Raw genomic sequence first — 27,822 nt, 5'->3', positions numbered from 1 at the left:
TGTATATTTAGAAGATATTAATAATGTTAAGAAAGCATTGCTCTCATACTTACATGATACTAAACTGAAAAAAAGAATTTATTGAAGATACATACTCCTGTACAGTAGGTGGCGGTATGCATCTTAAAGCTGTTAGCAATCCGCCGATAAACGATCAGGAGAAGAAAGAGAAGCTCATTTTCGGTTTGTGGGATTCTGGAGAAACATTCAGAAATTTCAACTGCTTGTAAGTAAATAAGTCAACGTCTTTCCCTTTTTATTAATTATCAAACCTGCTTTGTGTCTCTGTGAAGGCAGAGAAGCGCCTCCGAGTCGGCCATACCTGGAGTTAGCACACGGCTAATGTTAGCTTAGCATTTAGAGCTAGCTTAACTTCTGCAGGCTGCTAAGTGTAATGTTTATATATTATTATAGTTAAAGTCAATTAGAAAGCAGCTCTCTGCGATTATGAAGTTTATAAAGAATGTTTAACGAGTCTGGCTTACAGTTAATAAAGGTAAAACTGACGGGGTTGAACAACAGTTGCTGAGCTATCAGCTCCGAGTCGTCCTCTCCTCACCAGTCAGTATCTTCCTGGGTCCAGTTCGGTGCCGAATGTCTATAAATCATCAGGGATGTGAAGAAGATGATCCAACCAAGAATCTCTGAGGAAGCTGAATATAACAGCTGGACTTATTGGACACCATCTGTGGCAAACATCAGGGCCTGTTGGACCAATCTTTATGTGGTCAGCCAGAAATCAGATAAAAATAAATAATAATAATTAATAATAATAATGAAAACATAAATAATTTTCCAACCAACTGAAGTCCTCCTAGACTTCAGCTGGATAACCCAGTCCAAGTAGATTGGGACCCAGTCCTGTGGTTTTCTGGGCTAGAACTGGTGGACAGTGACCTGCTAATTAAATTAAGTAATATTTGCTTTTATATATCTGTAATCTTTCATCATTTCAGTGTTTTAATATTCAAGTTTAGGTAAATGTTTCTGTTTAGTTTTGCAGCATGTAGCTTGCAGCATGTAGCCTTTAGCATGTAGCTCGCAGCATGTACAGACCTCTCAACTCTTATCAAAAGTAAGAGTGAGATTATGTTGATTTTCGGGGGGCGTGGCCTACTGGACCCTGGAAGAGAAATCTTTCTTTCCTAACTTTCATAAGAAAATATTGTAGTTGATCATAAAAGGCACAATATGAATGATCAGATTCACATCCAGGCAATGATACAGATTATCATTATTCTATCCATGTTGGTCTCATTGTGAATGAGGCAGAGTTTAATCAAGCCTATACCGTCCAACATTTTCCCCTCAGCTGCAACACTTAAAACACGCAGGGGTTCACGCTGCATCTTTACGCTGATCCAGCTGCTGGATAAACAGTGGGGAAAATGCATAAATGAAGACTGAAAGGTCTCCTTTAGAGGGGAGACAAGGAATAATGGGTCTGAGCTGAAGCCCCCTGATGTTCCTTAAAATTACCCTTAAAAGTGCGCACCTAAATTACATGTAACGTAATTATGCCCACCTGGATTAAAGCATAAGGCAGCAGCCCACCGAGGGACCGCTGGTTAAAAACAAAACAACGTGAAACACAGCTGCTGACTCTCCTTTTGACTTTGACTGGCACATTGTGCTACATTATTAAATGTAGTGATTCACGTTTTAAGGCTGGCCGCTGATAAAAGCCCCTGGGTCAGAGGGAAGGGAGGGGAGAGGAGCAGTAAGAGCGTTATGGCACAGAAACACGGAGCATGTAGTTAAAAAAAAAAGCTGAGTTAATAAAAACCAAACCTATAAACAGACTAAGTGGTGTTTTAGACTGTATCTTGTTAGCAGAACTATTTTCTGATCCATGACTGGTTCTGAATGAAAGCTTCAACTGAGAAATGGTAAATGGACTGAACTTATATAGCGCTTTTCCAGTCATGTTGACCACCCAAAGCGCTGTACACTATAGCCACATTCACCCAGTCACTCTCACTAACGCACACACATTTATACACCGAGACGCAGCTCGGTAGGCAACTTGGGGTTAAGTGCCTTGCCCAAGGGCACATCGACATGTGGCAAGGAGAAGCTGGAATCGAACCCACAACCTTCTGGTTGCCAGACAACTACTCAACCCATCAAGCCACAGTCGCCCGAGAGCCCCCACCCCCTGCCTCCTGCTTCCCACTTTCACCGCTGGTTAAGACCAAAAAATCATGACTCTGATCACTCTTCCTGCTGCTCTGTTAACATGAACTGCAGCAGAAATAAACTGTGAAAGAAGCTGAAGCTGCTCCACAGAAGGCGGGATTAGATTGAGCTCTGGATGGACAGAGCTGTGAACGGATCCGCAGCCCAGAAGGGCTTTATTATGCGTGAGAAATGCCATGTGTGGCGTGTGAAGTCAGGGAAATGCGTGTTTCACAAGGTCAATGCATGATAGTTAAGAGCCCTGAGCATGTAGCTTCTAGCACGTAGCTTCTAGCACGTAGCTTCTAGCACGTAGCTTCTAGCACGTAGCTTCTAGCACGTAGCTTCTAGCACGTATCTTCTAGCACGTAGCTTCTAGCACATAGCTTCTAGCACGTAGCTTCTAGCACGTAGCTTCTAGCACGTAGCTTCTATCATCCCTTATTTTATTTCTTCCTGTCCGCCTGCCTCACAGGAACCGTTCCTGAAACAACTTTTTGTTTGCATAAAGATTCTCTCGTGTTTTTCCGCCTGAATTCGAGACGATGTCCGAGTTTAAACCTCCAGCAGCAGCTCGTTGGTGAGCTGAGCGGCTGCAGGAAGCTGTCTCAGTTGTTGGAGCGCTGTGGTCCGAAGAAAAGCCACAATTGGAGCAAACGAGTCAGTTTAGACGCCGTTTAGGATGTTTACATGATAAGTATTTTAGCAACGATTAGAGCAAGACATCGATTTTGACATCCCTAGTGGAAACATCTGCACCAAATGATCTATTGCATTGTAGACTCTAAAAATTAGGCTAAAATGGACCAGAACCTGTCCCAATGTCAGTTTGGACCTGAACGACGAGGATGAACCCTTAAAATCAGTAAAAAAAACAGATAAAACTAATTACTGCCACTTTGTTTGAAAGGGTTTATCTCCCTTTAAGGTCGGGTTTGAGGAGGAGGACACATCCCTTCCTGGCGGGCGACCATGGCGGACATCAAGAACTTCCTGTACGCCTGGTGTGGGAAGAAGAAGCTGACTCCTAACTACGACATCCGAGCTGCAGGAAACAAGAACAGGCAGAAGTTCACGTGTGAGGTGAGTCCTTCGGTCAGTAGCAGCACTCTGATCCACCTCTGCTCCTTCTGATCCTCCTCTGCTCCTTCTGACCCTCCTCTGCTCCCTCTCAACCTCCTCTGCTCCTTCTGACCCTCCTCTGCTCCCTCTGACCCTCCTCTGCTCCTTCTGACCCTCCTCTGCTCCTCTGCTCCTGCAGGTCCGGGTCGGCAGCTTCAACTACACCGGGATGGGAAACTCCACCAACAAGAAGGACGCTCAGACCAACGCAGCCCGTGACTTTGTCAGCTATCTGGTCCGAGTGGGAGAGATAAATGCAGCGGAGGTCCCGGTTGTCGGGGTCAGCATCTTGTTGCCTTCTAGTTCTGTTCAATCTGTTCCCCACAGGTTCATAATTTACCGTATTTTTCATAGTTTGGCCGATCCTTGCTACTTGTATTCGGGTGCGACTTGTATATCAAATTTAAATGGTAATTCATCTTAACCGTCTATAGTATAAATATTCATTGTATCATGATGGAGTAAAAACGTTTAGCGCAGTGGGAGGTATTTACCAGGTCCAGTACCGGTGTGGAAGAGCTGAGCAGAACGTGCCTTCCACGCCCTGACGGCGTCGCAAACATGCAAAACAAACCAACCCAAGACAGAGACTCCCAACTAGGGGCAGGCGATATATGGAGTATACTCGATATGTCTCAAGTTTTCCTCCGCGCGATAGTTAAAATGACTTTATTGCGACCATCGAGTGTAAATTTTCATGGCAAGATTGAGCCGCTGTATTTAGTTCACTGTGAGTTTAGTTTTTCCCACGTGCTGTGAACGCATCACTCGCTCCTCCTTCAAACCAGAAAACGCACACAACAACGAACCCGTGCGCTTACTTACGTTAACTAGACAGCGAGAACCATGGCGACAGCGGGAGTTTCAGCTGAACAAGAAAATGAGTGTGAAGAGAAGCAGCACTGGGTCAATAATCTGGCAGCGGTTTGGATTTCACAGGAAGGAGGTCGAACAAAATGCGGTAATTTGCAAAACATGACGTAACAAATTTGCCACAAAAGGTAGCAGTAGCACAAATTTATTCCACCTAAAAAGTCATCCAGTGCAAAAATGAAGAGTCTTGTAAACTCCGCGTGTCTACCCACCCCCACCCCCCACACACACACACATACCGAAGAAAACTTTAATTAAACCCGCGGTAAAACAGTTGAAACGGCGTCTTCTTTTGCTAAATCCCATATGACAGAAAAAAGGTTTCTTATTTAAAACTTCCCAGCACCTAATTGGAAATATTTTTAAGATGCTCTGAATATGTAGCTGCGACTGGTCAGTTGATTTTATAGTCACAATACAAGCTTTTGTTTTTGGGATTGTCACTTTTTTAATCATACAAATTTTTATGTCTTAAGCACAAAAGAGCAGCTTTTAATTCAGGTTAATTTTGTGTCAGATTTTTTTCTTGGTGTTCCTTTTGGCCGCTGGGATGTTCTGTTTTTAATATCCAGTGTTGACCATGAAAGAGCTTTAATGTGGCAATATTGTAAGCTTCTATGTTCAGCGCTGGTTAAACAAATGGCTAAAATAAAACATTTTAAATTTATTTTTATTTTGCAATAAATACAACAAAAAACACAAAAAGACACATTTGAGATTTACCAATGCAACTTCAGACACTATGTGGCTAAAATCTTTTGTTTTTCAAGGTTATTTGAACATATGGTGATATTAGATTTTCTTCATATCGCCCACCCCTACTCTCAACAGAGAAATCTGGTCACCTTAACTTAAAAATGCGTTGAAACATTAACTTATAGGCAACGAAGACGGAACACGTTTGCATGTTTCTCTGTTTCCGTTCATTCAGCAGAGCGTTGGTGCAGCTCTAAGGAACCAGAACCAGACAGAACCGCTTACTGAGCTGTTAGTGAAGCTAATGGCGGCTAGCGCTAGCTTACAGCTCTGATGTCTGAGCAGGTTACAACTGCGCTGATGCGATTATTAGATGATATTTTTCCTCTTTGTGACGCATTTTTTGACTGATGCGACTCATAGTCTGAAAAATACGGCGCTGGTCAGTGCAGAGTAGCATGGCGCCGGTGTTGAAATCAGACGTTCCTCCTGCTGGAAAGCTCAGATATCAGGTGATGCTAATTTACACTGACTGGTGTGTAACCAGAGTTTTACCGCCTGGCCTGGAAGCTGTTTCTGGGTTTTCTCTTTTGGAAAGTTGGACTTGTTTCTAAATACAAGTAGAGGCAACGGAGCAAACGAGAGCGAGCAGGAAGCAGCGCCATTAATCAACCTGGAGTCAGCGTTCATGTTGGGAGGGTTAGCTTTGGCAGCCAGGAGCACCAGAACCAGAACAATCAGCCAAATGAGAGAAAGTTGGGCTGCTTGAAGGCAGAAGGGAGTTCTGCTTTGTTCTGATGCTGGTGCTCCTGAGCTGCTAGTCTGAATGTTTAATGTCTGTTTATATTTACTCTGGACTTTTCATTAAATGGACCCAGCACTAGGCTGCGTTGCCAGATCTGACTGTTTCCAGCACAAACACAACATAAAACCTGCCCGACTGAAAAAAACTCCACCCCAAATCTAAAAAATCTCAGCCCAGAGCTCTCCACAAAATGTGCAATCAGCAAATAATCCCGGTTTGATCTGATGGTGGTTGTGATCCGCAGGTGGGTCCGGTCGGCGATCAGCCTGACGGAGGAGAAGGAGGAGGAGGAGGAGGAGGGTTCGGGAGCCTTCCTCCCAGCGGACCTCTGCCTCCTCATCTGGTCGTTAAAGAGGAGCAAGGTAGGTTCTGACCTGCCGGGCTCGTTCAGGTCCGAATTTAACGCCTCGGGTTCTGACTAACATTCGTGTTTCAGGGGAACCCGGCGCCACAGGTCCGGTTCCAGGAGTAACGGGCCTGGGCTACTCAGGAGGAGGAGCTCAGTGGGAACGGGGAGCCAACCTGAAGGAGTACTACGACCGCAAAGACGAGCAGGAGGCCCAGGCGGTACCGAACCGGGTCAGGCTGGGGTTCTGAAAGCTGGTCCGCTTTGTTCTGACGGGTTTGTCGCTGTCCTCAGACCCTGGAGTCGGAGGAGGTGGACCTGAACGCCAACCTCCACGGGAACTGGACCCTGGAGAACGCCAAGGCCCGCCTGAACCAGTTCTTCCAGAAGGAGAAGACCAGTGCTGAGTATAAATACAGCCAAGTCGGACCGGACCACAACAGGTCGGGACCAGGCAACTCTTCGGCTCGCATTTCAGAACAAGTTCAGACCGAGGCGTCAGACACAGAACCGGCTCTGACCCGGTCCGGTTCCCTGAGTAGGAAACATTTGAACAGTTGGAGCTAAATGATCAGGAAGAAGTGTTCTGAACCTCGGTCTGGGTTTGGACTTTTCTGTAACGGTACTGCCATAGGTTCTGTTTGGACTCTGGACAGTTGTAAAACGGGTCGGGTTCTGTTGATCCGCTGAAGTACGCGGCTGTTTTTGCTGCCTAGTGAATAGGAATCCGTCTGTTTCTGTGAGTGTTTGGTTCTGACCCGGTTCCATCAGCTCGCCGATCTCCTCCTGGTTCTGTTGGTCCAGTCGGGCAGGAAGCCGTCAGATGAAGCACTTTGACCTTTCTCAATCAGTCGCTCCCGGATCCGATACCAACGGCAGAACCCGTCCCCGGTTCTGATCTGAAATGAGCCCGAAGCTTTTTTTACGATGAACAGGATGCAGTGAAATGGTTACAGAAGGATCGGGTCAGAACCGGCTTGTCGATACCACGGGATAAAAAAACCTTTATTCAGCGTCAACATGGATCGGGTTTTCTCAACAGAACCACAGATACCAGTTAAATAAATGTGCAAATAGAGGCTAAATTAAATTAATACGCATAGCTAGTAGCATGCTAGCCACGGCTAATCACGCGTTAATGCGGACCACCGGCGGCGCTGACATCAGCAACACTTTTAATTATAAAATTATGAATGTAGATTACGTTAACTGGTTAAATTATTTAATTATAAATGTAGATTACGTTAATAACCGGTGAAATTATTAAATTATAAACATAGATTAAGTTAATAACCAGTAAAATTATTAAATTATGAACGTAGATTAAATTATTAACCGGTAAAGTTATTAAATTATAATCGTAGATTGTTATTAATCGGTGAAATTATTAAATTATAAACGTAGATTAAGTTATTAACCCGTTAAAGGCTGTCGTCCATGAGAAGTTCGGCCGGGTTTGTTTAGCTTCGTGGCCGTTAGCGTGTTCCTTCCTTGTTAGCCCTGTATGCTAAATATTTTTATTATATTTATTATTTCTGTATCCGGACACAGCGCCTGGGTATCAATACTTTTGACCCTGGTTTGATCCCGGTTACGGTTCTGATCAGGCTGGTTCTGGGTTAGCACACCAGGCTGATGGCAGCGAGTCGTATGTCGTATGTGGCGACAGTGGGAAGGAAAGACAAACTTTTAACGGGAAGAGAACTCATTAGAACCAGGCTCTTTTGTACTGGGCTTTAAGACTCTGTACCAGAACTTCTTCCTTCGTTAGCGTAGATGGAGCGCCGCACTAGTGGCAGCAGGAGCTCCTTCGGTGTCTTCATCCTGGACAGGAACCGGGCAGAACCCGACTCCGGTTCCTCCTCTGAGGTTCAAACGACAAACAGGCCGGGCCCTGGTTCTGCTGGCTCACACTTTATTATTTCATGTAATAGAAACCAGAACCGGAGTCCATTAAAGGTTCTGGTCTTATTTGGAGCAACAAGCCCAGCTGGGCGCCGGTTCCCCAGCTCGGGTTTGTTGCTCCGCTGAACCCGATCCGCTGGCAGGAAGTTCTGGATGTGTTTCTGCTGGACTGCTGCAAACCCAGAGACCTCCAGGGTGTGTCGGCTACACCAGAGAGGTCTCACAGAACCTCCGACCAGAACCCAAAGTCAGCAGAGCACCGGCTGAACGTCTGGCACCGAGCCTGGAAACGCTGGGTCCGGTTAGTCGGCCCAGACGGGTTCTTGGCCCAAGCAGAACCCAACCGCTCATCAAAGCAGAACCTTTCTGCCGTTCTGGTCCAGGCTGCAGAACCTCCCTGGGTTCTGGGCTCGGTACCAGACATCTGGCTGGTGACCCGGCAGGAGCTGACCTGTAGTTTCCAGGGTGGCACCAGAACTCACAACCGGGCCGCAGGAAGACATGGGGCGGCGTTTAGGCGCTCTAAAGCGGCCCCATGGAGCGCTGAGGGGGCGGGGCTAGCCGAGGCCGGTTGTGATGTCTGGTGTCCACCGCAGGGTTCTGCTCAGCGGGAGAACCCGCCGCTCGGCGACCCGGAAAGTCTGGCAGAAACACATGCAGGCCTCCTCCTGAGAGCAGCGCAGGTGAGTGTAGGCTGTGTGCTTTTATTCTGGAGGGCGGCGCAGGAAGTGACGGCGCCTCCTTTGTGTCGGCAGGAGCTTCATCGCGGAGATGCAGCTGTTCGTGCGGCAGCTGGGCAGAAGTAAGGCTCCCTGGCAGCGTTGCGCCTCCTGCTGCTCCCTCCCACCTCCCCGCTGACGCTCCTCTGCTCCTCTGCTCCTCCTCAGAGATCACGGCCCGGGAGCACGGCTCCAACAAGAAGCTGGCGGCCCAGTCCTGCGCGCTCTCCGTGGTCCGCCAGCTCTACCACCTGGGCGTCATCGAGCCCTACTCCGGCGTCACCAAGAAGAAGGAGGGCGAGACTGTAGGCGCGCCCGTCACGCACCGGTTCTGGTGGCCCGGCAGAACCAGAACCAGAACCTGATTCTCTGCTTTGTCCCCAGCTGGAGGTGTACGAGGTCAGCGTGGCTCCCGACCTGCAGCAGAACCTGGCGGCCGTGGTCCAGGAGCTCGGAGTCCACATCCCCCCGCCGGTGAGTGACAGCACCGTCCGGGTCGGCCCGGTTCTGCAGAGGCAGGCCCGGTTCTGCAGAGGCAGGTCCGGTTCTGCAGAGGCAGGCCCGGTTCTGCAGAGTCAGGCCCGGTTCTGCAGAGTCAGAGGGGTCATTATGACTAAGTCCAGTAGACGGGGCTGAAGCTACAGAACTTAAACTGGTTCTGAGCCTGAAAACGGCGCCGCTGCTGTTGGTTCTGATCGGTTCCTGCAGATCCTTAAAAAGTCTCAAAAGGCCCTGAATTCTTTAGTATAAAACTAAGGCCTTAATTGGTATTAAAATATCTTAAATCAGCCTTAAATATGTTACCACATCATAAATAGGATTTTATTTAGTTAATCCATATCAAACATTAAAATAACTAAAACTATTTTTGTTTATTCACCGACAGGCTCGCTGTCCCTTTATTGGTTCTGTCCCAATAGTGAAACCAATAAAAACGATATAGCTGAGACTTTTTATCTGGACACGCTAAGAAAGCGACATAAAGACAAAATGGCAAAGTTGCAACAGGTGGAGGAGGAACTGAAGAACGCCTGCAGCACCATAGCTAACACAAGGAGTTAGCACTGATTATGTCATGGTTTTTAAAACTGATTTATGGTTTATTTTACTAGCAAAGTTTGTGAATTCAGTTCAATAGTTGTTAAAAAATATACATGTCATTTATGTGCTTTTTTTTTAAAGTTTTTTAAAATTGTGAAACATTCTACTGGACCAGAAAGTAATAGTTTATGTTAAAATAAACATTTGGGTAAAGTTGTCGCAAGCATTGTTTTTTATCTTGTGTTTATTAAGAAGTTGGTCTTTACTTTTTATTTCAAATGGCATTAAAAAGCCTTAAAAACTCTTGAATTTAACTTTCCTTATGCTGTAGGAGGTTTTAGCAGCTCTCTGCCTGATTGTTGACCAGAACCGTAAAGACCCGATTACTGACCCGTTTGCTTGCCTGCAGCCGGCGGACGCCAGCGCTCCGGTGTCGCTGGTCCAGGGCAAGATGGCCGCCTTCGAGCCGTCCCAGCGGCAGAGCAGCAGCGGCGTGGTGCCCTGGTCGCCCCCCCAGGTCAACTGGAACCCCTGGACCAGCAGCAACATCGACGAGGGCCCGCTGGCTTACGTAAGACGGCGCCGGGCCCCGGCAGAACGCGGCAGCGGTCCGGCCGAGGGGGGCGGAGCCTCTGACGCTGTCGTTTGTCCCTGTGCAGTGCACGCCGGAGCAGATCAGCCAGGACCTCCAGGGCGAGCTGACGCACCAGCTGGAGTACGACGAGAACCTGCAGAAGGTCCGGTCCCGCCTCCCGCGGCGCCGCTCGGACCGCGGAGGACACGCCTAACGGTTGCACGCTGCCTTTCAGATCCTGGCGGAGCGGGACCAGCTTCCCGTCAAGCAGTTTGAGGAGGAGATCATGGCGACCATCGAGAAGAACCCGGTGGTGATCATCAGGGGAGCGACGGGCTGCGGGAAGACCACGCAGGTCCCTCAGTACATCCTGGACCGCTTCATCAAGGGAGGCCAGGCGTCCGACTGCAACATCGTGGTCACCCAGGTACCGCCGTCTCCATCCGCTCAGCTCCCCCCCCACCGGGGACGCCACCCGCCCCCTGACCCGCTTCCTCTCTGCAGCCCCGACGGATCAGCGCCGTCTCCGTGGCCGAACGGGTCGCCTATGAGAGAGGAGAGGATGTGGGGAAAAGCTGCGGCTACAGCGTCCGCTTCGAGTCCGTCCTCCCCCGACCGCACGCCAGCGTCCTCTTCTGCACCGTGGGTACGTAGGCGGCGCCAGCAGGGGGCGCCAGCAGGGGGCGCTCTGCTTTACCTCTACCTCCATTTACCACAGTTATCTCCTTCAGGGAAACCTTCCTGCAGGGTGCGTTCAGTTTCAGTTCAATTTCATTATATAGCACCAATTCATGATAAACGTTTACAGTTTTATTTATAAAGCTCCAATTAACGTCACATCATCTCAAGGCTCTTTCCAAAGTCAGACTCCATCAGATCCTCCAGGTTGGTGAGAAAGTTTCCTCTCTAAGGAAACCCAGCAGGTTGCATCAAGTCTCTCCAAGCAGCATTCACTCCTCCTGAAAGAGCGTAGAGCCACAGTGGACAGTCGTCTGCATTGTTGATGGCTTTGCAGCAATCCCTCATACTGAGCATGCATGAAGCGACAGTGGAGAGGAAAACTCCCCTTTAACAGGGAGGAGAACCTCCAGCAGGTTGCATCAAGTCTCTCCAAGCAGCAGAACTGGTTCTGTCCGTGTTTCCAGCAGCGCTTCCTGTTCCATCGACGTTAAACACAACCAGGACCACAAAGCGGTTTTCATACGGAGGCTGCGTGTTTTCTCCGCCTTCCTGTCGAGTCCCGGTCGGTTCCGGCGGTTCTGCTGAAGCGGGTCGGATGAGAAGGTTCTGAACGCCTCTCTGCTCTGCAGGTGTTCTGCTCCGCAAGCTGGAGGCGGGGATCCGAGGAATCAGCCACGTCATCGTGGACGAGATCCACGAGAGGGACATCAACGTGAGGCCCCCCCCCCCCCCGCCCTCCAGAACCGGGTCGGCCCGGCGCCGTCTCACCGCCTCTCTGTCCCCGCAGACGGACTTCCTGCTGGTGGTCCTCAGGGACGTGGTCCAGACCTTCCCGGACGTCCGCGTCGTCCTCATGTCGGCCACCATCGACACCACCATGTTCAGGGAGTACTTCTTCAACTGCCCCATCATCGAGGTCTTCGGACGCACCTTCCCGGTCCAAGGTGAGTCCCCGCCGGTTCTGCCGGGCCCGGCCCGCTCCAGCAGGACGCTGAACGTCTGCCGCTGTCTGTCCCAGAGTACTTCCTAGAGGACTGCATCCAGATGACCAACTTTGTCCCCCCGCCGATGGACCGCAAGAAGAAGGACAAGGACGAGGATGGAGGAGACGACGACGTGAGAACCTCTCAGAACCCTCCAGAACCAGAAAGTTCTGCCGCCCGGTTCTACCGACTCTCCCCCTCTGCTCTCCGCAGACCAACTGCAACCTGATCTGCGGTCCGGAGTACACGGCGGAGACGAAGCGGTCCATGGCGCAGATCAACGAGAAGGAGACGTCCTTCGAGCTGGTGGAGGCTCTGCTCAGGTACATCGAGACGCTGAAGGTGGCCGGCGCCGTCCTGGTCTTCCTGCCCGGCTGGAACCTCATCTACTCCATGCAGAGGCACCTGGAGACCAACCCGCACTTCGGTACCCGAGGTCCGCCGCCGCCCCGTCCCAGAACCCCCCGCTGAGGTCAGCTAACGTGTCGCTCTGGTTCCAGGAAGCAGCCGCTACCGCATCCTGCCGCTGCACTCCCAGGTTCCCCGAGAGGAGCAGAGGAGGGCCTTTGAGCCGGTTCCGGAGAACGTCACCAAGGTGAGTGCCGGGGGGGGGGCTCCGCCGGCGCTGACGCTGACCCTGGTTCTGACGCTGACCCTGGTTCTGATGCTAACCCTGGTTCTGCCGCTAACCCTGGTTCTGATGCTAACCCTGGTTCTGATGCTAACCCTGGTTCTGAGGCTAACCCTGGTTCTGCTGCTAACCCTGGTTCTGACGCTAACCCTGGTTCTGAGGCTAACCCTGGTTCTGACGCTGACCCTGGTTCTGACGCTAACCCTGGTTCTGATGCTAACCCTGGTTCTGATGCTAACCCTGGTTCTGATGCTAAACCTGGTTCTGAGGCTAAACCTGGTTCTGACGCTAACCCTGGTTCTGACGCTAACCCTGGTTCTGAGGCTAACCCTGGTTCTGACGCTGACGCTGACCCTGGTTCTGACGCTAACCCTGGTTCTGCTGCTAACCCTGGTTCTGACGCTAACCCTGGTTCTGATGCTAACCCTGGTTCTGACGCTGACGCTGACCCTGGTTCTGACGCTGACGCTGACCCTGGTTCTGACGCTAACCCTGGTTCTGATGCTAACCCTGGTTCTGATGCTAACCCTGGTTCTGATGCTAAACCTGGTTCTGAGGCTAAACCTGGTTCTGAGGCTAACCCTGGTTCTGAGGCTAACCCTGGTTCTGAGGCTAACCCTGGTTCTGACGCTAACCCTGGTTCTGAGGCTAACCCTGGTTCTGACGCTGACGCTAACCCTGGTTCTGAGGCTAACCCTGGTTCTGAGGCTAACCCTGGTTCTGATGCTAACCCTGGTTCTGAGGCTAACCCTGGTTCTGCTGCTAACCCTGGTTCTGCCGCTAACCCTGGTTCTGCCGCTAACCCTGGTTCTGCCGCTAACCCTGGTTCTGCCGCTAACCCTGGTTCTGCCGCTGACGCTAACCCTGGTTCTGAGGCTAACCCTGGTTCTGATGCTAACCCTGGTTCTGATGCTAACCCTGGTTCTGAGGCTAACCCTGGTTCTGCTGCTAACCCTGGTTCTGACGCTAACCCTGGTTCTGAGGCTAACCCTGGTTCTGCCGCTAACCCTGGTTCTGCCGCTAACCCTGGTTCTGCCGCTAACCCTGGTTCTGCCGCTAACCCTGGTTCTGCCGCTAACCCTGGTTCTGACGCTGACGCTAACCCTGGTTCTGAGGCTAACCCTGGTTCTGCCGCTAACCCTGGTTCTGATGCTAACCCTGGTTCTGATGCTAACCCTGGTTCTGAGGCTAACCCTGGTTCTGCTGCTAACCCTGGTTCTGACGCTAACCCTGGTTCTGAGGCTAACCCTGGTTCTGACGCTGACGCTGACCCTGGTTCTGACGCTGACGCTGACCCTGGTTCTGATGCTAACCCTGGTTCTGATGCTAACCCTGGTTCTGATGCTAAACCTGGTTCTGAGGCTAAACCTGGTTCTGAGGCTAACCCTGGTTCTGACGCTAACCCTGGTTCTGACGCTAACCCTGGTTCTGAGGCTAACCCTGGTTCTGACGCTGACGCTGACCCTGGTTCTGACGCTAACCCTGGTTCTGCTGCTAACCCTGGTTCTGACGCTAACCCTGGTTCTGACGCTAACCCTGGTTCTGACGCTGACGCTGACCCTGGTTCTGACGCTGACCCTGGTTCTGACGCTAACCCTGGTTCTGACGCTAACCCTGGTTCTGATGCTAACCCTGGTTCTGATGCTAAACCTGGTTCTGAGGCTAAACCTGGTTCTGAGGCTAAACCTGGTTCTGAGGCTAACCCTGGTTCTGACGCTAACCCTGGTTCTGAGGCTAACCCTGGTTCTGACGCTGACGCTAACCCTGGTTCTGAGGCTAACCCTGGTTCTGATGCTAACCCTGGTTCTGATGCTAAACCTGGTTCTGACGCTAACCCTGGTTCTGCCGCTAACCCTGGTTCTGCCGCTAACCCTGGTTCTGCCGCTAACCCTGGTTCTGCCGCTAACCCTGGTTCTGACGCTAACCCTGGTTCTGAGGCTAACCCTGGTTCTGACGCTGACGCTAACCCTGGTTCTGAGGCTAACCCTGGTTCTGAGGCTAACCCTGGTTCTGAGGCTAACCCTGGTTCTGATGCTGACCCTGGTTCTGAGGCTAACCCTGGTTCTGAGGCTAACCCTGGTTCTGAGGCTAACCCTGGTTCTGAGGCTAACCCTGGTTCTGCTGCTAACCCTGGTTCTGACGCTAACCCTGGTTCTGCCGCTAACCCTGGTTCTGCCGCTAACCCTGGTTCTGAGGCTAACCCTGGTTCTGACGCTGACGCTAACCCTGGTTCTGAGGCTAACCCTGGTTTTGACGCTGACGCTAACCCTGGTTCTGAGGCTAACCCTGGTTCTGAGGCTAACCCTGGTTCTGATGCTAACCCTGGTTCTGAGGCTAACCCTGGTTCTGCTGCTAACCCTGGTTCTGACGCTAACCCTGGTTCTGACGCTAACCCTGGTTCTGAGGCTAACCCTGGTTCTGCTGCAGGTCATCCTGTCCACCAACATCGCAGAGACCAGCATCACCATCAACGACGTCGTCTACGTCATCGACTCGTGCAAGTAAGTCTCCCGGGTTCTGGCCGGTTCTGGGTTCTGGCCGGTTCTGGCGGTGGTTCTGGTGCGGTAAACCCTGGGTTCTGGCTGACAGGCAGAAGGTGAAGCTCTTCACGTCCCACAACAACATGACCAACTACGCCACCGTCTGGGCCTCTAAGACCAACCTGGAGCAGAGGAAGGGCCGCGCCGGCCGGGTCCGCGCCGGCTTCTGCTTCCACCTGTGCAGCCGCGCCCGCTTCGACAGGTACGGCCCCCCGCCGCCCCCCGGTGCCCCCGCGTTACCCCCGGCGCCCCCGCAGAGCGCTGACGTGTGTCTGGGCCCCTGCAGGCTGGAGACCCACATGACGCCAGAGATCTTCAGGACGCCGCTGCACGAAGTCGCCCTCAGCATCAAGCTGCTGCGGCTCGGCGCCATCGGGAACTTCCTGTCCAAGGCCATCGAGCCGCCGCCGCTGGACGCCGTCATCGAGGCGGAGTACACCCTGCGAGGTGGGCTCAGGTTTAAGGCTGCTGATGAGTGGTTCTGACCCGCTTAGGGTGGAGCGGACCGGGTCAGGACTTTTACTGGTTTCTGATGACGAGGTTAATCAGGGTTCCTTCCTTAAAAAGTCTTAAAAGGCATTAAATTCTGTAATATGAAACTAAGGCCTTAATTGGCATTAAAATGTCTTAAATCAGTCTTAGGTCTTAAAATTGTTACCAGGTCATAAATATGATTTTATTTTGTGATCCTTACCAAACAGTAAAATAATTGACACTATTATATTTTTTTAATTTACCAAACGGCTCAATGTAACCATTATTGGTTCCGTCCCGATAGCGGAACCAATAAAAACTGTTCCTGCCGGACCATAGCTGCGAAAAAGAGTCTGCGCTGGTTATGTTGTGGTTTTTATAGTTTATTTTAGTAGGGAACAAAACAAAGTTAATTCAGTTCAGTAGTTGTTAAAAATATATCTGTAATTTGTGTGTTTTTTAGCTCTCTTCCTATAAGGAATGTTTTTCAAAATTTTAAACATGTCTACTGCGCCAGAAAGTAACGGTTTATGTTAAAATAAACATTTGGGTGAAGTTGTCTCAACCTGGTTAGGTTTGAATTTAACTTGCCTTATGCTGCAGGAACCCTGTTAAAGTTCTGAAGATGTTTGGCTGATAGAACGGGACGATAATTCAATACCAATAAATATATTGATGATAGAAATAAAGATCAGTAAAAAGTTCAACAGAATAACAGTTTTCTTTAACATTTTAGCCAAATGGGTTAATATAACATCATTAATCCTCCCAGCCAATCACAATCAGACCCAGGAACCAAGCTCCGCCCCCTTCAGAGAGTTCAGAGAGCACTCGTTCTTTTTTTCTTTTTTTAAAAGCTAAGCAGCAGCAAAAAATAAGCAGAGCTGCACTTAATATATGTATTTTGAATTTGTTGATAATTATCAATATTTTTATGGATAATTATAATTTTTTTTATTTTTATTTTATTCATGTTTTTTTCTATATCGTGCAGCCCTAGGCTGAACAGGAAGTCGTCATTAACCTGTTTAGAACCACAGGAAGTGGACCAAACAGCACATGTTTCAGGTTCTGTGGGAGAAGGTCCGGTTCTGGTATCAGATTCTGGTTCTGCTCTTTCTCAGACCTGGACGCCCTGGACTCCAACGACGAGCTGACGCCTCTGGGTCGGATTCTGGCCCGGCTGCCCATCGAGCCCCGGCTGGGGAAGATGATGATCATGGGCTGCATCTTCCAGTCAGTTCCTCCTCCTGCTGCTGCTGCTGCGTGTTCTGCTGGTTCTGCTGGTTCTGCGGCGGTTCCGCTGACCCGGTTGTGTCTCTGTCCTTTCAGTGTCGGCGACGCCATGTGCACCATCTCGGCCGCGTCCTGTTTCCCAGAACCCTTCATCAACGACGGGAAGCGCCTGGGCTTCGTCCACAGGAACTTCTCGGGGACCCGCTTCTCGGACCACGTGGCGCTGCTGTCGGTCTTCCAGACCTGGGACGACGTCAGGTGAGCGAGGCGGGCCCGCCAGAACCGCCGTCAGAGTTCTGCTGTGACTACAGGCGGGTCCAAACTGTCGTCCTGCTCAGGGTGAACGGCGAGGAGGCGGAGACTCGGTTCTGCGAACACAAACGGCTCAACATGTCGACGCTGAGGATGACCTGGGAGGCCAAGGTCCAGCTGAAGGACATCCTGGTCAACTCTGGGTTCCCTGAAGGTAGCGCAGCGCCCCGCCGCCCCGCCCTGCGTGGGGGGGGGGGCGGGGCGCTGATCCGTGGCGTGTCGTCCCTCAGAGTGCCTGATGAACCAGACGTTCAACACGGTGGGGCCGGACAACAACCTGGACGTGGTGGTGTCGCTGCTGACCTACGGCTCCTACCCCAACGTCTGCTACCACAAGGAGAAGAGGAAGATCCTGACCACCGAGGGCCGCAACGCCCTCATCCACAAGTCCTCCGTCAACTGCCCCTTCAGCAGCCACGACATCAAGTACCCCTCGCCGTTCTTCGTCTTCGGCGAGAAGGTGGGGGGGGCGGCGCGGCGAGAAGGTGCCGTCCAGCTTCCTGCTCTCAGACCCGCTAACCTGGTTCTGTTTCAGATCCGGACCCGCGCCATCTCGGCTAAAGCCATGACCCTGGTGAGTCCTCTGCAGCTGCTGCTCTTCGCCTGCAAGAAGATCAGCTCCGACGGGGAAATCGTGGAGCTGGACGACTGGTGAGGCTCCGATGGGGGGGGGGGGGGGGGGGTCTAGGCCCGCACTGCAAAAACAGAACTAGAAATAAGTAAAATGTTCTTAAAATTTGTGTATTTGTCCTTGATTTGAGCAGGTAAATAAGACTATTTGCCAATAGAAAAAGATTTTTGCACTTAAAATAGGAACAATTCATCTCCATCGTCTTATTTCAAGTGCAGGATGTCTAATTATCTTATTTTAGGGGTCAAAAAACTCATTCCATTGGCAGATAATCTTATTTACCTGCTCAAATCAAGGATAAATACACTAACTTTAAGAACATTTTACTTATTTTTAGATCCATTTTTGCAGTGCGGTTCTGCAGAACAGCCCGCTCACCGTTCTCTAAATTCATCATAAGTCGACGTTCAGTTCTGGTTTTCATGATTCTGGCTTCAGATCAGAACCGGCTGCGGGTCCAGATTCCTGCTAAATGGGGCGACAGCACCCCCTGCTGTTTGGTCTGGACCTGCAGTCGGTAGTATTACAGCAGCAGGGCATTCTGGGTAATCCTCAGAGCAGCAGCTTTGATGAAAATATTCTTAATAAATTCCCAGCGCGCCTGTTTAGCGGAGGAGTTTCACGGCTGAACGCAGCGTCTCTGCAGAGAACGACTCGTTTTCCTCGGACCGCAGGGAGAAATCAGGCTGAACACCTTTAATAGCTTATGAAATACTGCAATAATGGGAAATTCTGGTTATTAGAAAATGAATTCAACTGTCAGAAAAGAGGATTCTGGGTAATCTTCAGAGCGACGGCTTCAATGCATTAAGAGAGAAACAAACGTTACGTTTTGCCCCGTTTTTTAGTTAGTTGGTTAACAGAACCGCTGAGAACCGGCGGGTCAGGACGGCTTTAGGAGGCGAATCATTAGGATGTCCAGCCGGAGGAGAGCTAACCTGCCGTCTGGTCACCAGGATCAAGCTGAAGGTCCAGCATGAGGTGGCGGGCGGGATCGCCGCCCTGCGGGCCGGACTGGAGGCTCTGGTGGTGGAGGTCACCAAAGACCCCGAATACATCAACCAGATGGACCAAGTCAACCAGAAGCTGCTGAACGTCATCAGGCTGGTGTCCAAACCGTCGGCGGCTGGAATCAACCTGATGGCCGGCAACCAGAGGTACCGGGCAGGGCGTCGGTTCGATTCCCACCACCTGACCTGCCTAACGAGGAGTTTTAACGAGCCGCTGTTTGTGTCTGCAGGATGGGAGACGGGCCGCGGCCTCCAAAGATGCCGCGCTTTGATGGAGAAGGAGGAGGAGGAGGGTACAGAGGAGGAGGAGGGGGCTACGGGGGAGGATATGGAGGCTACAGGGGGGGTGGAGGGTACAGAGGGGGAGGAGGTTATGGAGGAGGAGGAGGATACAGGGGGGGCGGAGGTTATGGAGGTGGCGGGGGGTACAGAGGAGGAGGAGGTTATAGGGGAGGAGGAGGATATAGGGGGGGAGGAGGGGGCTATAGAGGAGGATATGGAGGAGGTGGTGGTGGGGGTTACAGAGGAGGATATTAAGCAGAGTGGGACCTCCTGTTTTCCTGTTAAATGTTTGAATCGTCTTTGTTTTTATTGATGATGTTTCCAATAAATCTGGGATGTTTCCCCTGATGCTTCATCTTCATCAATCTGCTCTTCATCACACAACCTCTCAGTCACGTCCAGGAACTAGTCAGGTCCTCCTGCAGAGGAGGCAACGGTTTACTGAAGCAACAACAAGCTGCAGCGTTCTCTAGAGCGCCAGCAGGGGGCGATGTTTGGTTGCTGTCACTTCAGTTTCTAATTGGTCCAAAATGATCAAACCTTTACAGATATTTGGAAACTCTTCTAGAAATCCTTCATCAAGAAGCCAGATTTCCCGCCTTCTGCAGTTTTTCCTTGTTGCTTGTGTTTAGGCTCACAACTGAAGATCATTTAATGCGTTTCCATGTCAGACATTAAGAACCAACCCATTGATAAAAGTTATAATACAACTGAACGTTCCCAACAAGTGGTAACAGCAAACAAGGGCATTAAACAGAGTTTTTAACAGTAAAGCTCCAGTTCTGACCAGCATTGTTGCTCTGGTCCCCACAGCCTGGTTCTCGGGTCAGCTGCACCACCAGAATCCTTTATAACATGAGCCAGCAGTGATGGAAAACAGCAGCAGTGAAGAGAAGCAGCTAAAAATCTCACTTTCCTCCACATAATCAGAACCTGTTCTTCCTCTGAGGGTCCAGCTGTCCTCCCTGTAGCTGAGAACACCAGCTGTCACTCCACCCAAACTCTGTCAGTTCCTATCTAGTTATTTTCTCACGGCCTTATTAGCTCTGTTAATTAGTCCTAATATTTAATTAGTTTTAATTGGTCCAGAGAAATGTCAGCCAGGAGCGCCCAGCTGTCCTGACCATTACGAGAAGCGCTCCTGGAGTTGCTCGGTTCCTCTCCTTGAAGCTGATTTCTCATCCTGGGTCAAAAACTGGAGCAGAGAAACCATTCATGTGAGGAGTGTCCTCACAGAGATCGTCCATGCTTCCTTCTTACAGGATCTTTGGGAGAAGCAAGACTGCTCACTCCTTTTAGTTTAGAGATTTATTTTTTGTTGAGAAAATAACCTGTTTTCAGATGATTTCGTCCATATAAATCTGCATTTCTGTTTGGGAGGGTTTTTGCTCTAGACGCTCTTTTTGTGTCAGAAAACAGTTTTTATAATGGCATGCATGCTTATAAATCAAGGGAGGGTAGTGGTTATTTTTTAATGTCCGATCTGCATGTTCTGTAAACTGTTGCCCCTGAGGAGCTCCAGGGCTTCACACTGAGAGAACGTCTGGAGGTTTCCAGGAATTGATGCAGACGACTGATAAATGTGTTGCTATAAAGTTTAAAAGATGTCTACCGCCTCACTGCTCCAGTTTCTCCTGTTTCCTCTCATGCATAAACATGAAATTATGGAGTCTAAAGAACAATAAACTGTTGGTTCTGAACCACTTGGCTGGAAGTATTTAATTTAAATTCAAGACATCAGAGGTTTGGTTATAGCGAACACTAAATGTTACATTTAACTGGTTCAGAGGTTAAAGTTTTCAGTTTTATCACTGCATCAGTGATCTCTGGCATTCTGAAGTTTTGACCTCATTGAATTTCTGAACCTCAGAGCTGCGCATCAATCAGTCCGTCATTGACAAAGTGATTAGTTGATTATTTCTAGAGTCAGCTGATGGGACGGAGGCTTGAAGTTTGATCCTCTAATCTGGAGGTTCTGAGTCTGCAACGCTTCTTGAGATCTTTGCTAAATCTGGTATCATGTCTGCATGACATGCATAATAAATCTGATCACAACAGGCAGAAAGATCAACAAGGCTGGAAGGAGAATAAAAATAATCCTAGATTTCTCTTTAGTACAGTTGCCAAACTTACCCAGAGCCACAGCTCTGTTGATCCATCCATTCCCTTAGCTCTTAGTAGTAATGATTTTATGGGATTCTTCAGAAATTCCTTCATAAAATAATTGCCATCCTCCCAAACATGATTACCTCGTCCTCGGTAAGTGAGGCAGCGTTGGAGGAATCTTTAGAACCTGCGCAGTGTTTGAACTGCTTAGAAGCAATACAGCTTTCTGTGCTATCTAAAATTTTAGCTTCATCTAAACCTTCTACCTGTATGATAGACCCAATCCCAACCAAGTTGTTTAAGGAGGTATTCCCTCTGATCAGTGGTCCTATTTTAGACATGATTAATCTATCCTTGGTAAATGGATATGTACCACAGGCTTTTAAAGTAGCTGTTATTAAACCTTTACTTAAGAAACCATCTCTTGATCAAGATGAGTTAGTAAATTACAGACCTATATCTAATCTTCTTTTCTTATCTAAAATTCTTGAGAAAGTAGTTGCTAATCAACTATGTGAACATTTACAAAGTAATGACCTACTTGAGGAGTTTCAGTCAGGCTTCAGAGCTCATCATAGCACTGAAACAGCTCTGGTGAAGGTCACTAATGATATTCTCATGGCCTCAGATAATGGACTTCTGTCTATACTTGTCCTGTTAGATCTCAGTGCTGCATTTGATACAGTTGATCACAATATTCTCCTACAAAGACTTGAACATACTGTAGGGATTAAGGGAAAAGCATTAGGCTGGTTTAAATCTTATCTGTCGGACAGATTCCAGTTTGTTCATGTTAATAATAAATCTTCCTCAAACTCTAGGGTCACCTGTGGAGTACCACAGGGTTCAGTCCTTGGACCAATTCTATTTACTATATATATGCTTCCGATTGGCAAAATTATCAGACAGCATGGGATTAATTTCCGCTGTTATGCTGATGACAGCATAACAGTGGATCAGCTATATTTATCCATAAATCTGATGAATCCAATCAGTTACTTCGACTGCAGTCATGTCTTGATGACATCAAAAGCTGGATGACTTTAAATTTCCTGCATTTAAATTCTGACAAGACCGAAGTTGTAATCTTTGGGCCAGAGTCTTCAAAAAATAAACTTCTTAATCAATCACTTAATATGGATGGCATTAACTTGGCCTCTGGTAATAAAGTTAAAAATCTTGGTGTTGTTTTCGACCAAGACATGTCATTTAAATCCCATATTAAACAGGTTTCCAGAGTTTCCTTTTTTCACCTCAGGAATATCGCCAAAATTAGAAACATTCTGTCCAGGAGTGATGCTGAAAAACTGGTCCATGCATTTGTTACTTCAAGGCTGGACTATTGTAATTCTTTACTATCAGGAATTCCACAAAATGCAGTTCAAAGCCTTCAGCTGATCCAAAATGCTGCAGCAAGAGTTCTGATGAAAATCAACAAGAGGGATCATATTTCTCCTATTTTAGCTTCCCTTCATTGGCTTCCTGTTAAATCAATAATAGAATTTAAAATTCTTCTTCTAACGTATAAAGCCCTTAATAATCAAGCTCCATCATATATCAGAGCTCTGATTACCCCGTATGTTCCTAACAGAGCACTTCGCTCTCAGACTGCAGGTCTGCTGGTGGTTCCTAGAGTCTCTAAAAGTAGAATGGGAGGCAGATCCTTTAGCTATCAGGCTCCTCTCCTGTGGAACCAACTCCCAGTTTTGGTCCGTGAGGCAGACACCCCGTCTACTTTTAAGACTAATCTTAAAACTTTCCTTTGTGACAAAGCTTCTAGTCAGAGTGGCTCATGTTACCCTGAGCTACCTCTATAGTTATGCTGCTATAGGCTTAGGCTGCTGGAGGACATCAGGGTGTAATTCTCTCTCTCTGCTGAGTTCTCCTACTGCTCTCCAATCTGCATTGTTTGTTATCATTTCAGCTTTTAACTTTTTGTTCTCTGTCTTTTTTCTCTTCATAGAAGGTACACCTGGTCTGGCATTCTGTTAGCTGTGACATCATCAGGGGAGGCAGATCATCCTCTATTACCATCTATCATAGAAAGTACTCCTGGGTCAATGTGAGCTTCTGAGCTTTCTGTGTCTCTGCTCTGTCTTCTCTAACATAGAAAGTACTCCTGGGTCAATGTGAGCTTCTGTGCTTTCTGTGTCTCTGCTCTGTCTTCTCTAAGCCCCAGTGGATGGAGGCAGATGAGCGTTCACACTGAGCCTGGTTCTGGTTCTGCTGGAGGTTCTCCTCCCTGTTAAAGGGGAGTTTTCCTCTCCACTGTCGCTTCATGCATGCTCAGTATGAGGGATTGCTGCAAAGCCATCAACAATGCAGACGACTGTCCACTGTGGCTCTACGCTCTTTCAGGAGGAGTGAATGCTGCTTGGAGAGACTTGATGCAACCTGCTGGGTTTCCTTAGAGAGGAAACTTTCTCACCAACCTGGAGGATCTGATGGAAGCTGACTTTGGAAAGAACCTTGATGATGATATAACGTGTTGTAAATTGAAGCTATATAAATAAAACTTAATGTAATTGAATTTAAAAGAAGAAAAAGAGCCTTTAATTTCTAGAGGTTGGGTAATCCAGACCTGATCCAACGGTCCTGCTGCTGAGCAGATACTGTCTCTGGCATCCTTTCAAATTATGTTCTCAGACGTTTCCATTTAAATCAGCAGATTATTCAAGAACAAGCGTTTGATTTACACGTGGTGTTCCCCATGCCCCTTTCCTTTATTCCATTAGGTTCTGTTAGAACAAGTTTAAGCCCGGTTTAAACTGTCTCTGTCCGCCACTATGCAGATGATGTTCTGATCTTCTGTCTGTGGCTGATTCTGGGTTTAGAACGGACCAAACTTAATTTTTCTGGTCCAAATAACGGTTTAAGGGTCAGAAACTTGAACTGTAGCGTCAGAACTGGACTTGTTGGACGTTGACTGGAGGTTTTCATCTTTATTTTTTGTTTTCTGATTTATTTTTTTTACTACAAACCTAAAGTTTAAAGCCACTAATCTCTGATGCATCTGTTTATAAAGCCTGAGTAATAAAACTGGACCTGGCGTTACAACAGGAAGACTGGGACGATCAGTCCGGTTCTGAATCCACAGCAGGTTTTATGTACTGGTTCTTATTGGGCCGGGTCAGGATGAAGAGGTTCTGATTAGCCCAAACTGGATGGGTCCACGTTTCCTCTAATCGTTGATACCATTAAGAACACTGACACCGCTCATCAATGAAGCGCCAGAACTTTCCACGTTTCCAGAACCGTTTTTTAAACTGGATCTGATTGGTAGAAAGTCCACTCCAAAGCTACAGAACCAGCAGGTTCTCTCTGACTTAGTGGTGTTCATTTCACAGCTTCATCATTTTTTACTGCAGGTTTGTCTCATAAATGTTTCATTTGAAGGGGAACCGTCCGCTCGGGTTGTGGGTTCAAACCCGCTTTGAACACTGATCCACTAAAGTGGTTCTGTAGAATCTGCTGTGAGGAGTCGTGTTTATTGCCCAGATGAATCATATCTACTGTCAGCAGAGCAGACGGGTTGGTTTGGTCACGGCTCAGAATCTCAACTGGACTAAACATGGATCAGAACCAGCAGTCTAAAATCTTTAGCAACAAGTTAATGTAGCGTCATTTGTTTCTGTGATTCAGCAAAACGCTGAAATACCAACAGACATGAGCTGATATGTGCTGCTCAAAAGTATTCACACCCTGGGCAGATTTCATTTTATTTCCATTCAGCCAACAAGTTTGGTTCTGATTTAAAGACAGAGGAGCAGCTCTTAAAACTCACAAAAGCCAAATAGTTTGTCATTTTTTGAGGAATAACAATTTTTTCTGTATTTCTGTTATAAAATAGAGGAAAAGGATTTCTACTCTTTGTAAGAGGTGTGAAAACTTTTATTAAATCTCCTGTTTTCAGCATCCATCTTTGAGCTCCACGTCTCTGACGCCTCCATGCCATCTCCACCCTAATGGAAAGTTAAAGGAACAGAAATAAAAATTAACACAGGAAAAAAAAGCCAAAAGGGTAAAAAAATGAAATATAAGCGAAGATTTTTTGTAAAAGCAGACATTTTCCGTTTTAATTTCTCAGTTTGAATGAAATGCTAAAAGTGTAACGTTTGTCCACCAAGGGGCTCTGTCCTCCAGCGGGTCCCAGGCTGGGGACGCCCCTGCTCGCGTCACCACTGCGCCTGGACTCGACCAGGACCCAGAGGGACGTTTTCTCTGCTTTTCCTGAATTTGGCAGATTTTCCCCCGCAGCAGGAAGTTGTAGTGACTTTATCTCCAGTTAGTTAATCAACACGTAACTGTGCGTTAAAGCTGAGTTTGAAAAGTGTGCGGAGCGTCCCGCAGTGCGCAGTGATTGCGGGTGCGCAGCGGCTCTGCGGTGATTTGGTGACTGTGGAGGAAGAGGCGGACTCTGCGCAGTCTGTGCGCCTCGGAGCTGCGCAGTAGCGCACTGGGTGTAGTCTGGACTCCAGTCTTTTCCTGCTGGAGTTCTGGGTGCATGGCGGAGGGCACAAAGAGCTGAGCGACCTCAGAGAACCAGAGAGCAGCAGCAGAGAGCCGGGCCAGAGCCGCGGAGCCCGGAGACACCAGAGGCTGCTGTTTTCCAGGATCCTCCAGTCCAGGATTGTTTCTGCGGGAAACTAACGGGAAAAAAGTTCGGGAAAGTTCTGGGAGAGTTCTGATGGGCGTCTGGAGACCGAGCAGGAGGACGGGGCGGGCGGCCAGGATGCAGGATCTGATCCGGGCTCTGGTGGCCTGCAGCTGGGTGGCCGCGCTCTGCGTCCGCGGCGCCATGGACGAGTGCGCGGACGAGCAGGGCCGGCCGCAGCGCTGCATGCCCGAGTTCGTGAACGCGGCCTTCAACGTGACGGTGGAGGCCACCAACACCTGCGGCTCCCCGCCGGAGGAGTACTGCGTCCAGACCGGGGCCACCGGGGTCACCAAGTCCTGCCACATCTGCGACGCGCGGGACCCGCGGAACCACCACAACGCCGCGTACCTGACCGACTACAACAACCAGCAGGACGCCACCTGGTGGCAGAGCCAGACCATGCTGGCGGGGATCCAGTACCCCAACTCCATCAACCTCACCCTGCACCTCGGTAAGACCCCCGGCCTCAGGGCCCCGCCGCGCCGGTACGAGACCCCGGTCCGTCCGCACTGAGCTGATCTGAGGGCTGCAGCTGCTGGGAGGGTTCTGGTGTGGGTCCGGGTCTTTGGAGGTTAGCTGGACTCTGCAGACCTCAGATCAGTCAGACCTGAGGCTGTGATGAAACTGGGAGTCCTTCTGTTCATGGGCCAGTCTCCATTGTTGGGCTGGAGGAGCTGCTGCCCTACCAGGAGCAGCTCCAGGTCCTGGTCCGGGTCCTGGTCCTGGTCCTGGTCCGGGTCCCGGTCCTGGTCCTGGTCCTGGTCCGGGTCCCGGTCCGGGTCCTGGTCCTGGTGTACCAGCCCCCTCTGATCCAGGCACTGAGGGAGGTTCTGGGGGTCTCAGCTCCTCAGGCTGTGAGGCTGTAGATGTCTCAGCTGCATCAGATAAAAATGGGCCGGTAGCAGCAAATGTTCTAACATCATATGATTGAGATATTTTTAGTGAAATAATGGACCTTAGAGGTTCTGTAATGTGTCTCCAGCCCAGATGGAACCCCTGGTTCTGACCGGCCAGCAGCAGGTTTATCTGCAGGTCTACCAGAGCTTAGGCCGGTCAGAGAAGGTCCGTCCTCAGGCTGAGCTCCTCAGCTGGGACGGCTGTGAGTCCAGAGATTCATTTTAGGGTTAGTTAGTCAAATGTTCTTGAAAGTAATTTATCTTTCCTTGATTTAAGCAGCTAAATAAGATTATCTGCCAGTGGAATGAGTATTTTAACCCCTAAAATAAGATAATTAGAAATACTGCACTTAAAATAAGATGATAGAGATGAAATGTTCCTATTTTAAGTGCAAAATTCTTATTCCATTGGCAAATAGTCTTATTTACCTGCTTAAATCAAGGACAATACATTCATTTCAAGAAACTTTGACTTACTTTTAGTTCCCTTTTTGCAGTGTGATCCTTTTAGGTTCCCGGGAACGACTGCAGGATCCAAAACTAAGTGAACCCTTAAAGGGAAGGACGTTTGAATTTGATGCGTTTAGTTTTCCTCTGCTGGTCCAGGAACCCACATTTATATTTATTTAAACATTCCTTATTACCTATTAACCTTTCTCTTGATGGCTTAACTTTAAATGTTCATATTGTGTTTTGCATTTCTGAGCGGCTGTTCTATGAACGCTCCTCTTCATCGCTCCATCATCTTCTCTGTGCTGCATTCAGAGCCGACGTCTCCCTAAATGTCGTCATAATGACAATAAAGCCTCTTGGTTCTGAAGGTTCTGAAGGTTCTGAAGGTTCTGAAGGTGCAGGAATGTGATCCCTGGTTGTTCGATGATTCGGGGCATTTTTACGCCCCATTCTTTTAACTTGGTCCGAATCAGTTCATGAATTTGGTAACTAAGAACTTTTTCTCGTAGTTTGATCTTTTTCTCACAGATAAAACTCCAGAGGAACCAGAACCAGCTGAGAACGTTCAGTTTGTTTATGGGTCAGATGTTACTGGGGCGGTAGAACCTAATGTAAAAACAGGAAGAACGTTAAATACCAGCAGAAAACATGGAGAATTTACCTGGATCTGC

At 48.9% G+C, this 27,822-nt stretch overlaps 2 protein-coding genes across 4 annotated transcripts in view; both read left to right on the top strand.

Moving 5' to 3' along the window:
• The first annotated feature begins 137 nt into the window (after positions 1-137).
• On the top strand, positions 138-19,400 carry LOC105920028 (DEAH (Asp-Glu-Ala-His) box helicase 9). Of its 3 annotated transcripts, none has more exons than XM_036132867.1 (28): positions 138-226; positions 3,107-3,261; positions 3,440-3,580; positions 5,919-6,036; positions 6,111-6,241; positions 6,315-6,463; positions 8,681-8,727; positions 8,813-8,949; positions 9,029-9,118; positions 10,095-10,256; positions 10,345-10,422; positions 10,495-10,686; positions 10,764-10,905; positions 11,570-11,652; positions 11,728-11,884; positions 11,959-12,056; positions 12,137-12,350; positions 12,424-12,518; positions 14,982-15,055; positions 15,144-15,296; positions 15,381-15,541; positions 16,693-16,804; positions 16,901-17,062; positions 17,143-17,270; positions 17,347-17,576; positions 17,652-17,767; positions 18,704-18,904; positions 18,988-19,400. In XM_036132867.1, the coding sequence occupies exons 2-28, from the start codon at positions 3,151-3,153 to the stop codon at positions 19,292-19,294; spliced, it is 3,789 nt and encodes a 1,262-aa protein (XP_035988760.1). In that variant the 5' UTR covers positions 138-226; positions 3,107-3,150; the 3' UTR covers positions 19,295-19,400. The 3 variants fall into 3 exon arrangements, with proteins under 3 accessions (XP_035988760.1, XP_035988759.1, XP_035988761.1); XM_036132866.1 differs by having other exon boundaries at positions 3,089-3,261; XM_036132868.1 differs by lacking the exons at positions 138-226; positions 3,107-3,261; positions 3,440-3,580; ... (1 more) ...; positions 6,111-6,241; positions 6,315-6,463 and adding an exon at positions 7,376-8,608.
• A 6,177-nt stretch (positions 19,401-25,577) lies between these two features.
• Positions 25,578-27,822, top strand: part of LOC105920027 (laminin, gamma 1) — a 49,120-nt gene continuing 46,875 nt past the window's right edge. Inside the window, exon 1 of the mRNA XM_036132879.1 lies at positions 25,578-26,253. Within this exon, the coding sequence (XP_035988772.1) occupies positions 25,833-26,253 (421 nt within the window). The 5' untranslated portion in view covers positions 25,578-25,832. The remainder of the gene's footprint in view (positions 26,254-27,822) is intronic.

Source organism: Fundulus heteroclitus, unplaced genomic scaffold, assembly GCF_011125445.2.
Source record: "Fundulus heteroclitus isolate FHET01 unplaced genomic scaffold, MU-UCD_Fhet_4.1 scaffold_56, whole genome shotgun sequence".
Taxonomy (NCBI): domain Eukaryota; kingdom Metazoa; phylum Chordata; class Actinopteri; order Cyprinodontiformes; family Fundulidae; genus Fundulus; species Fundulus heteroclitus.
This window is presented reverse-complemented; position numbering and strand designations above follow the sequence as displayed.